General features: G+C 47.2%; 1 protein-coding gene across 7 annotated transcripts in view; it reads right to left on the minus strand.

Annotated features, from left to right (window-relative positions):
• Positions 1 to 474: 474 nt before the first annotated feature.
• LOC135243519 (E3 ubiquitin-protein ligase rnf213-alpha-like) overlaps positions 475 to 11686 on the minus strand; it is a 47719-nt gene continuing 36507 nt past the window's right edge. For all 7 annotated transcript variants that reach the window (XM_064315406.1, XM_064315412.1, XM_064315411.1 and 4 more), the window contains 16 exons: positions 9165 to 9240; positions 8961 to 8995; positions 8498 to 8598; positions 8049 to 8205; positions 7643 to 7817; positions 7329 to 7423; positions 6689 to 6940; positions 6468 to 6600; positions 6079 to 6162; positions 5386 to 5566; positions 4644 to 4845; positions 3958 to 4035; positions 3359 to 3556; positions 2413 to 2502; positions 2003 to 2181; positions 475 to 1510 (listed from right to left, as the gene is read on the minus strand). In XM_064315406.1, the coding sequence (XP_064171476.1) occupies positions 1360 to 1510; positions 2003 to 2181; positions 2413 to 2502; positions 3359 to 3556; positions 3958 to 4035; positions 4644 to 4845; positions 5386 to 5566; positions 6079 to 6162; positions 6468 to 6600; positions 6689 to 6940; positions 7329 to 7423; positions 7643 to 7817; positions 8049 to 8205; positions 8498 to 8598; positions 8961 to 8995; positions 9165 to 9240 (2187 nt within the window). In that variant the 3' untranslated portion in view covers positions 475 to 1359. The remainder of the gene's footprint in view (positions 1511 to 2002; positions 2182 to 2412; positions 2503 to 3358; positions 3557 to 3957; positions 4036 to 4643; positions 4846 to 5385; positions 5567 to 6078; positions 6163 to 6467; positions 6601 to 6688; positions 6941 to 7328; positions 7424 to 7642; positions 7818 to 8048; positions 8206 to 8497; positions 8599 to 8960; positions 8996 to 9164; positions 9241 to 11686) is intronic.

The raw sequence follows: 11686 nt of genomic DNA on the forward strand, positions 1-11686 counted from the left end.
AAAAAAAAACACTCATCTAAATGAGCAGCAGCAGATGGCAAACAGTTCTTAAGTCAATATTCTGTGAGTATGGATCTATGAGGCAAGAGTTTACTGTACTGTATTTAGCAAAGATATTCATATTTTTCTGTCATTGCTAAATTCAGTAATGTGTGCAAGTAGCGTTAATGCCCGCTGAATGTTCATTGATGTTCTTGTTTTTCATGGTGTGGTACTTGCCTTCACCAACGTAATTGAATTCACAGCAGTACCACTCATGTCCACTGGGGGCCAAAGTTCAGTCTCAGCCTGGGTCAAACTTCTGTTGTCTCCATGCTGTTAATGGTTGCCATCTGAACTGAAGAAGCAGTATGCTTTATCATTAGTCAATTTATAGCACATTGCTAATCCCCAAAATATCAGCTGGATTCCACTGAAGACCGAACACATCACACAAATGACTTCAGAAAGGAAAAACACCAAGGAGCAGAGATGTTTGAGTGCCTCTTCATATTTTATTAAACATAGTAAATCATATTTCTGGAGTGCATATATGGCATGATTAAGACTACTGTCCTATGTATGAGTTTAAAGTGAAAATGGTTGGGAAGGACAGTTGGGAAGGTTTTTTTACAGAAACCTTGGAATGAATGTCCCTTTAAGGCAAAAGGTCAATTGCTCAAATAACAGATGAACAAAATTAAAAGACAGAGACAAAGATGAGAACAAATATCAGGGATAAACTTAAACGAAACAAAAGCGTTTCAAGGCAGTACCAAGCAAAGTAACATTTGATGAGCATGTCACAATTTTTCTTTCGTCTCTGCCCCAGTGAAAATGGGACTCCCTGAGTAGAATAGCATTCTCACAATAACACTTTCCAAATTATTAGTTTCCAAGTATTCCAGACAAATACTTTTAAGTGCAAACAAAAGCCTATAGCATTGAAGGGATATAATGTTCACAATAAATGATGGCAAAAAAAATTTGACTGTGATAATAAGATTGTCTCTGCGTTCAAAAAATTATTGCATCCCGCTTTCGTGACAGGCCAGAAATCAGGAGGCGAAATACATTCGGTAAAAGTTCACTTTTAGAAAGCCATAATTAACAGAAATATTGCACTTCATTATGTACCCGTCTCGCAGCACATCCAAGCACGATTTGTATAAAACCCGCAGGCAAAGGTACACAGCCGTGTGTATCACAGTTCACGCTCATGAGAATTACATATGTAAGGATATACATGTGTTCGCTGTATGAGATGTGAAACACAAGACAGATTGCGATACTACAGTAAAAAGTACAGGCGCAGTAAAAGTGGTTAAGAAAAGCTTTAACAATGGCAGGGAGTGGGGGCGGGCGTGGCCGTGGGCCACGTCATCGCCGTCCGCGGTTCTGTCGAAACGCGGCGATGAGCTTCCACGCCTCCACAAATTTCGACAGGCAGATCTCGTCAGGGAGGAGCTCCACGTCCGGGGGGACGTCGACATCCTTGCGCTCAATGTACGACACCAGCGTTTCTTTCAGTCTGAAAACAAGAAAACAGAGGGTTTTCCTTAACTCCTCTAAATTCTACTGTGGGTCCACCTATGAGAGCAATCATCCCCAGAGAAGTGATTGGATAAAATTCATTTTAAATTATGAATTATATGGTTTTAACATCTTTCAAAAACAACATATGCATACACTGTAGTGTGATGCATGTAAGATGCATTTTTTAGATGCGAAACACCTCATGGACCTGGCTTCTATCTGCCTGCGTCTATCTGACCCTCTTTCATTCTCTCACTCTCTCACTTTCACATTTAACAGGCTGAGGATTCTCCACAAATGGGAGCTATTAGCTTAAGAGCGGTGCTTCACATCAATGACACTGTCGCTCTATGAATATATGCATTTTGTGATAGCTGGAAGGTAAACTACAGACACAATTTCAAGGAAGAGCCTTTTTTTGTTCTTCAGGCAGCAGCATTGTCATGGTGGACTTGAACCCGTGACCCTTGCGGTCATGTGATCTCACCCCCAGGAGGCCCTGTACATTTCCAGGGCTTGGGCATCCTTCAGGTGCAGCAGCAGGAACTCGTGCATCTCCAGCAGACAGGTGTCCACACTGCCCTTAGAGAGGAACGCCATCAGCAAGCCCCTCTCCTCCTCACTCAGAGGCTTCTTATACTCCGCCATGACGCCCACAAAAGGGTCCTGTGAGGAGGCGGGAGGAGACAGGAAACACACGACAAGGAAGCAGGAGCGGGCGGAGAGAGGGAGTGAAAAACAAGAGCGAGAGAGATAGGATGAGTTTGTGTTCAGCCTTTTGTCATGCACATAAAAATGCAATACTAACTTTTACTCCGAACACACACGCATCCACGCACGCACACACACACACAAAATCTAAATCCACACAATTAAGGCGAGTGCAGCTTTTCTTACCCTCTTGAGACGCAGCATGTTCTCTGATTTAAGGGACGCCAGGAGCTGCCACACGGCTGCACAGTGCTTCAGACTGCACCTGCTCAGGGCCTGCAGAGCACAGTCAGCATGCACAACACAGTCAGGGATCAGAGCACAACACAGTCAGGGATCAGAGCGTACAGCACAGTCAGGGATCAGAGAGCACGGCACAGTCAGGAAACAGAGCACATGGACAGTCAGGATCAGAGAACACTCGGGTCAGAGCACTGGTAGTCAGTGAGTCAACACATAATAGTGACAAGCACATGCACAGTCAGGGATCGAGAGCACGCACAGTCAGCATCAGACGTACACACATCGTGGATCAGGCAATGAAGGTGAGCAGAGCCTGGCACGTCAGTGAGAGAGACATGGACAGTCAGGGATCAGAGCACATGGCACAGTCAGCGATCAGAGCGTACGGCACAGTCAGGGATCAGAGCACATGGCACAGTCAGTGAGCAGAGCACATGGCACAGTCAGTGAGCAGAGCACATGGCACAGTCAGGGATCAGAGAGCACGGCACAGTCAGCGATCAGAGCGTACAGCACAGTCAGGGATCAGAGCATACGGCACAGTCAGCGATCAGAGCGTACGGCACAGTCAGGGATCAGAGCACATGGCACAGTCAGTGAGCAGCAAATATCTCTCGGTAAGTGCAGCTGTTGAGTGCGTGTGAAGTGCCAAATATAAATGTGGAAACTACATCCGAGTGCAGTGTGTTGGGTCTGATGGGAGATGTAGTGTGCACAATGTGTGGGAGCTAACAGGAAATAAGGGGTGTAAGAGTGGGGGGTGATGGGAGATGTAGTGTGAACACTTTGTGAGAGCTAACAGAAGACATGAAGTGTAGGTGTGGGAGCTCATGGGAGATGTAGAGTGAATAGTGTGGGACCTACGGGGGTGCAGTGGGTGGGGGCTCACCTTTAGGATGTGGGGGGCTGTCCGGTCCCCCATCTGTAGAATGTCTCTGAGGTAGCAGACGAGCTGCATGTCAGGGTTTTCACCCGTCATCGCAAGGAAACCCAGAGCTACCTCCACCACCTCCAGAGCCTCACACACATCACTGTACGCTGCCAGCTCCCCTGCCAATGCTGCCAGGGTCAGAGCGGGCAGGGCTTCCTGTGGGCACAGCCAATCACTCAGCCAATCAATCAAGGAATCAGTGTGTTCATCAATCAATGAGATTATCAACCACAGCAAGCCAATCAATTGATCGATCGATCAATCAATCAACTAACCAACCAATACAGGCAGTCAATCAATGAACTTTCTGCCAAATATGGATTCATTCAACAGGGGAGTGGACATTTAACCAGAAGTTTGTAGGTTCAAATCCCATGCAAGGTGCTTCCATTATACGTGCTGAAACATAAACTATATGTATGTAAGCCAATAAAACATTTGCTGTGAAAACTTCCAAGTTCAATAATGCAACTTCCTCCCTACAACAATTGAGAAATTAAAACTTCAGGATTGGGATCAAACACAATTATCAGCTGCCATTTGCAGGTGTGACTTACTTGTCCAACCTTGTCTTTCACATCCTTGAAAATGTTTACATAGTTCCGGTCGTGTCTGTTCACCAGTGTTGGAATTCCCTGGGAGGAATGAGACAATGAGAAACTGCATTTCAGTAGTTAACCATTTGGGCACATACCGCACAGTTCCTGTCTGGGTTATTCACGGGTTATGAAGGCAATAGGGCAAAGGCGAACGGGAATTATGATTAAGGTTAAGGTCTGGTTAATTTAGGGTTGGGATGCGGTTTAGATTTATTCCTGAGTGAGGAGCTATGGTTAGGGAGTTTGGGGTTAGATTTTGGGTTAGAGGTTATGGCTATGTGAGGAGTTGGGATTAGGCTGTGGGGAGTTTGGGCTAAAGTCAGGTTTTGGGAGATGGTTTAGGGTTTAGGGCAGGGATATTCAAATTCAGTTCAAGATTTTCCAAGAGATCCCACCCACTTGGTGTCCCAGGTCTAAATCAGTCCCTGATTGGAGGGGAAGAATGAAAACCAGCAGCTCTACTGGCCTTGATGGCCAGATCTGAGTATCCCTGGTTTAGGGTTTACCGACAGGACTAGTGTGGTTAGGCTAACATGCACCAGACGGCGTGTTGCGTGAGCTCCAGCTCTGGGCTGCAGGCCGACCCCCAGTGCCCCCGCCCCCCCGCCTCCCCCCGTCCCGTCCCGTCCCGTCCCGCTACTCACCACCAGGCTAATGAGAGGCTTGCCCTGCAGGAAGCGGGTGACCACCTGCTGCTGGATTTTGGGGAGGTCGTATTCGGAGATGGTCTCCTGGCCGCGCTCCACGCTGTACTGGCAGTGGGACAGCACCAGGGGGAGCAGGTCGCGCTCCGGCTCGTAGCGGATCACGTGCAGGTCGCTCAGGTCCGCGGGGCTCACCGTGTAGCTACGGGAGGATCCCACAGTGAGACCACGCCCTCCCCACAACCCCCCCTTTCCCTCTCAGCAAGCAAGCTACGCAGGGCCAGTGAGACCCCGTACCTTCCATTTACCTGCGGTACCAGTTCAATAAAAATTTCAGTCAAATCCTCCCTACAATCAAAAACTCATAGGAAAAGCAGAGCGGGACATCTTAGGATAATACCACCAAAAACAGCCTCAGTATCCCTAAAACTGAATGCTGTTCCAGGATCAGCTCTTTCAACCGCAATACAAACTAAAAACATTTTTCTTAGTGTTGATGCCGATCTAAGATCAGTTTCTACGGGAATCGTTTATAAAAAAATTTTAAAAGACAGCTTCTCAAGTTGATTGCCAAACACCTCTAAACAAGCACTTTGAAGCACCTCTTGAATATCTTTGTTATTTGAACACAAAGTTCGTTTAAACATGTTCTCTTATAAGTGTGAGGACTTTATATGATTTTTTTGTTTGTTTGTGAACCCCGTCCATCTTTTTCTGTCAGTAACCTCAGTGGCGCCCCCACCTGGTCTCCTCCCCGGTGTGCTTGTCCACCGCGTGCACCTGCTCGTTGTGCAGGGCGATGAGGTAGCTGACCAGGGCGGTGGCGCACAGGCCCTGCCCCTGGCGCCGCGGCAACAGCACCTGCAGGTCGCTGCTGTGACCCAAATCCGTCTGGCAGAGCTCGGCAGGGATCTTCAGCTCTCCTGCAGGCACACGCGCACACGTACCCTTTATACAGCATACTGTACGTGTTTATCACAACTGTAGCAATAAGGAAAGGTCTACTTCATAGGTTACACTACATTTATTTGGTAGACAATTTTATCCGAAGCAACGTACAATAAGTGCATACCGGAGGCCATCGGAACAACTACAAAACACAGGTCCAATAAGGTATAGTATTCAACGGTTATTCATAACCATGAACGCATTGAGTCCAGTTCACACAGCAAGCATAGGGCTAGGTCAGAAAGTTATGGTCAGTCAAACCAGGAGGCATGACAAAGAGCTACAACATCAAGGTAACGATACAAGTGCAATATAAGCGCTGGATGGAGGTGCAAGCGGAGGTACAATGTCTATGACTACAGCAATGGTGTGGCCCGGACTTGTAGTTCTACCCTGCTGAAGTGGCTGGGTAAGCATCTCTGTACCAGGGCATTGTGGGTACACAGGGGGGAAAGCAACCGCTTCCTGCGTGCTTCGGTGTTCTTACCTTTGGTGGCCAGCGACTGTCTGAGCTGATTCCAGGTCTTCAGGAATATTTTGATCCGTGTCTCGTACCAGGTTTTGAGAGAGGCTGCTCGTAGACAGACAGCGGACGGTCAACCTTTGAGTCACCTTCCCAAACTTGCAAAATATCTTATTTTATCCTATTTGTACAGCTGATTTTTTATTTATCCCAGTCTGCAATAACAAAGTGTATTTGTCTTTCTGTCTTCTGAAATTCATGAAGTATCCATTAACTTATCTATGTCAAGTTTTCACGCATAATGTCACATTTAAGCCATCTACCAGTCCACCAATCTTGGCCATCTTGATAAATACATAAAGGAATGCACATGTGTATTTTTTAAAGGGATCTGTGTGAACAGTGACATCTACCTGCTGTCAGGCCCTGGATGAATTCATGTATGGTGCTGCAGGTGACGTCCGGGGCGTTCTGGAACTTCTTCACCAGTTCCCTCTGCAGTGCCAGAATCTCCGGGAGGAACCGGACCAGACTCAGCTCTGGCTCCTGCGGCCGGCGACAGAGGTCAGAGGTCAGAGGTCAGAGCGCGTGCGGCGGGCTGGAACAGAAAGCGGGCCTCGTCTCGGGGGCTCACCTTGTGCAGGAACCTCCAGAGCACCGGGAGGGCGTCCCGCCCATCGTTCTGCTCCACCACGTGTGCCAGCGCCCGCAGGGACACCCTCTCCCTGCAGCTCCACACCGCCCCGCTGTGGATCGGGCTGTCCCGGGGCAGGGTGGCCAGGGTGAGCCGCGGGTCCCCGAACACCAGCCTCATCACGGGGCTGGAGGACACGCGCGAGTCCGTCCTGATCAGGTCGTTCGCCTCCTTCAGCTGCCGCTCCAGGGTCTGCGGGGCGCCCCGGGAGGGGGTGGGGGGGGCGGGGGAAGAAAGAGAGGGGTGAGGGCAGGGGGGGAGAAAGAGAGGGGTCAGGGGGAGGGGCAAGGAGAGAGGGAAAGAGGGAGGGGTGGGGCACAGGGAGGAAAATGGCAAGAGAGATAGGGGGTGGATCAGAAATTTGCCCAATTTTAATAAAGCAGCCCCTGGGGGGTGTTAGTGTATGTTCAGGAGCCTGACGTCTGGTTTAAAGTCACTAATGTTGCCGGTGTGCTGAACCAGTGCCAAGACTCAAGAGCCATGAGAAACGGACTCGGGGACGAAGGAGAATGCTTCCGCTGTACGACTGCCAGTCGTGAAGGCGCAGCGGCGGCCCCGCCCCGCCCCGCCCCGCCCTCACCTTAAGCTGAGGGACGATGATGTCAGACGCAACGCCCGTCTCCCAGGCGTTCCTCGCCTCTTTGGTGGAGAGAACGTCGTCGTGGGAAACAGGCCCTGGGAAGCAGAGTGAAACACAGCATTCATTTAGCATTTAGCATGTTCTATACATCCAGTTTCCAGAAAGACTTTATGCCTGACTGCTGATCTAACCATTACAAAATCCTTTGTTAGAGGCCTGGAGTGAAAACCTACAGGACAGGAGGACTCCAGGAACAGGGTTTGTGCAGCCCTGCTTAATGCATTGTGGGAAACGGAGTCCCGCCTGTCTCTTACACTGTGTGGGTGGGTTAGCGTCCAGCAGGCTGAGGACCGTCAGGTGGGCCATGCTGACCGTGTCGTCAGAGCCCTTCCCCAGCACACGGCCCAGCTGCTCCATGTCCTTCAGCAGGTGACCAATCAGGAAGGAGCCTGGATCAGCCACCGGGGGCTTGATTATCTGGGCTATAACCTGAGAAAGAGAGAGAGGGAGAGAGAGGGAAAGAAAGAGAGAAGATAAAAGGATTGAGGTCAGACGCACAGAAACTACTGCATGGACAAGGCTACTGTAGCCACTATAGCCACTACAATAATAAATTCCTTTATTTATATAGCACTTTTCATTAAACACAGAAGTGCTTCACAGAAAGAAATGATTAAGAGTGAGGGTTGTGGGCGGGGCCCGGGTAGGGAGGGCGTGTACCTGAGGGTGCTCAGAAGCTCCAATAAGCATGCTCAAGTGCGTGAGCAGCCTGACCAGCGTGAAGGGGGCGGGGGACATGCTCTTGGTGTCCAGCATGTCTGGCATGTCTCTCCTGCCTGGGTCCCCCAAGATGTGACCGCTCTGGGTGCGGTCCCCCCTGTTTTCGAGAGACACGCGCCCACATCGTCACACCAGCCGGGGACAGACAGGCGCTCGGAACAAACGGCAGCAATGACATACTTCACAAGCTAAAGGGAAGACCTGCTGTTCAGGGTTAAATCAAACAAAAATGGGGTTCCCCTTCCCCATGATATACGGTTCTTTAAAATGGGGTTCCCCGATGTATACGGTTCTTTAGCCACATAAAGAATGTGGTTTGGAGCCCTTACTTCTTATATTCAATGCCCTGGTGTAGATTTACTGTAGCACCCTTGAGAAAGCGGACTTACTGGACATTAACCGGATTAAAACCCTGAAGAGGCTGATGGTTACTTCCCCCTACTGGCAAATTACAGTCCAGGCACCGTCTGACCTCCATAGGCCGGCCACACTGCGGAGGGAGGGAGAGGGAGAGAGTGAGGGAGGGAGAGGGGAGCGGGGGGTTAGAGGGGGATAGAGGGGGTAACATATAGAGAGGGATAGAATAAGAATGATGTACAAGTAACTTGTTAAGACTTAACTGCACGTCAAGTCTTTTTTCTTTGTCCCTGCCCCATGTTCTTTGTTGCCTTTATTTCCATATGCTTTCATTTTCTGATTTTATTTTATATTTTTATAGCTTATAACTTGAACTTGACAGGGAGAGTAAAACACGGCGGAGACAGGTAAGATATGGAAGAAAGGGCCAGGGATTAGTCTCATGCAGAAAGTAGGGATACGAAAATCATCATCATCACAAATGAAACCACTCACCTCTCCAACAGTGCAGGGGTGACCGTTCGGACAATCTGCAGAGAAAAGAACGCACACGAACCAATGAGAACACAGGCCCGGCCACTGTCATCACATGAACAACAAATCACTGCATTACTATGCAGATTTTCCACCAATGTCATGATTGAAATGACCCTGTCGTAAGAATGCAGCCCTCCCACGAGCAGACTGAACAGCACTTACAGTACCACATGAGGGGTCCCAAGGCCGCGCGAGCCACAGCAAGCATGTCCTCGGGCATTGTGGGTAGGAAGGCCGCCTGCAGGGCAAAGTGCACGTACACTGTGACCCACAACAGGAAACTCGCAGGTTTATGGGAGTAGCAAACAAAAAACCTGTACAGGGCTGGAGGGGTTCAAAGGGGAACCTGCATGCTGACATGACACCAGGCTCATGTACCTGCATGCTGATGGGGGGCAAGGCTAAGGTTCATGCCTGTGGGTCAGGGGGAGAGGGTGAGAAGGGGAATGGTGATTTATCGTGTAGGGGTCTGTGGGTCAGGGGGAGAGGGAGAGAAGGGGACTGGATTTATAGAGCCCGAACAATATATCGGTTTGGCCGATATATCGGCCATTGTTTGACTTTTTTGACAACATCGGGATCGGCAGTTATGCAGCGGATGTGTCCCGATTTTTAAATAAGTATAATAAACAAAAAAAAACATTGATTATTTATCTGTACTTGTCTGTTCGAACGTTGTAATTGCTATTTAGACTGGACAGTGATAGTAGCTAACGGCGATAACTAGGCTACATTGCAGAGCCACCAACAATTTCAGAGACTTTTCTCCACTTTGAATGAGAGGTCAGACCCCGCAAGGCATTTTGGGATTGCCGGCGGCGCGGCGGGAGGCGGCGAGGCCACAGTGGAGATGGCAAAAATTCAATTTTGACCCCCTCACCGCGTCGCGGTAACCAATCTGATTTGATCTAATGATCCGTCAAGTAAATTGTCCCTATTTTTTTCTAAATTTAGTTCCACATTCTATCGTTCCACAATGGAGGACCTAACTCATAATTTCCGTATCGGGTTTCCCAACTTAATAAAATCTCCTACAGAGACATTGATTAGAGGAACGCAGCGTGGAGAAAAGTCTCTGAAATTGTTGGTGGCTCTGCAATGTAGCCTAGTTATCGCCGTTAGCTACTATCACTGTCCAGTCTGAATAAACATTTTTTGCAGTAACGTAGCGCTGAAAAATGTTAATAAGCTGCCTAGCTAGGCTAACTAATGTGTAGCTATAGTGAGTAACAACAAACAATAACAAACAAACAAAATCTTCCTAATGTATTAGTTGCTGGTTGTTCGTTTCTACCAGCCACCTAGCTAGCTAATCAGATACAACTTAGAAGGAATTATCTGGCTAATTGGTCAGACAATGTTTTTGTTGTTGGTTGTTACTCACTAGCTAGACATTAAACAGCCTATCTAGGGAGCTGACTAACATCTTTCAGATCTAGGTTACTGCAAAATTATTTTTATTCAGACAGGACAATGAATATGAAACACGATATTAAGCCAGGTCAACATTTAACGAACACAACTGTCTGTCAAAAATAGGTGACACGCCCACAAACAGCCGACTGTGGGGACGCGGCGCGGCGACAGGCGGCCGTCGCCGCGTATAGTGTGGCTTCACCGTAAGACGTTTGTCACTCGTGCCTCATCCAATATTCTCCACTGCAAGACTTGTCTGCACAGATTCGATTGGCGCAATAAAGGTATGTATATTTAGTGAAAGTTTTTAATTAAATGCGTTTATACGACCACTATGTTTATCAATCCTCATTATCAAGCGAGCGAGCTAGCTAACATATTTGGTTCACTTTAGCAAGCTAGCTGGCTAGCAAGCCTTTATGGAGTGGCAGTGAGCACATAAGCAGCGTAGGATCTACATTTCCAATGGACATAGCTGTATTCTCAAATAAATAACCAGCCAAAATAAAATGGTGACTGAATGCATCGCACATTTGTTTTTTTAAATCTGAGATAATGATATTAGCTACTATATGATGCTGTGTCATCTAGTCACGCGTCATCGTAGCAAGCTAACCAGACAGTAAAAACGCCGATAAAACACTTCTAACGTGGATAATGTTAAGCCATGTTATCTAGCTTTGTGGTGATAACATGAGAGAAGGATTGCTGTTGGAGAAGTGAATCAACCAACAGTTAGCGCGGGTAACTTGCACGAAAGCGCATTGTAGTTTTTTTCACCACCGAATTCTTATAGACAAGCCTCACGTTACGTATTTCATCCAGTCAATTTAGTTTCATCTAATGTTAGGCTACACTTGATTCACTCATTAGCTCCACTAGATAAAATCTTACTCTTTGAGATCATGTAGTAGGAATAAAATAAGAAAATATAATTCATTTACTGAGAATAGATACTAAGAAATAATAATAACACATTAATAACAACAACGACAATAATAATATTCATAAAAATAAGTTTGAAACTGGAAAACTGATTTTTTTAAATTAATTTTTTAATAGATGGCTGGAAAAGAAAGGAGTAAAAGCAACGTGTGGAGTTATTTTGAATTCACACCACTTGGAGATGGTGTTAATATATATTTACATTTTTTATCTATCAAAAAGTTCTTTGTGTGTTTATTTTTATTTATTTGTTTGCTTATAAGTTAAATGTTCTCAAATATAGAAACTTTGATAAAATATAAGTTTTTCAAATTGATTTGAAA

This window comes from Anguilla rostrata, chromosome 17, assembly GCF_018555375.3.
Source record: "Anguilla rostrata isolate EN2019 chromosome 17, ASM1855537v3, whole genome shotgun sequence".
Taxonomy (NCBI): domain Eukaryota; kingdom Metazoa; phylum Chordata; class Actinopteri; order Anguilliformes; family Anguillidae; genus Anguilla; species Anguilla rostrata.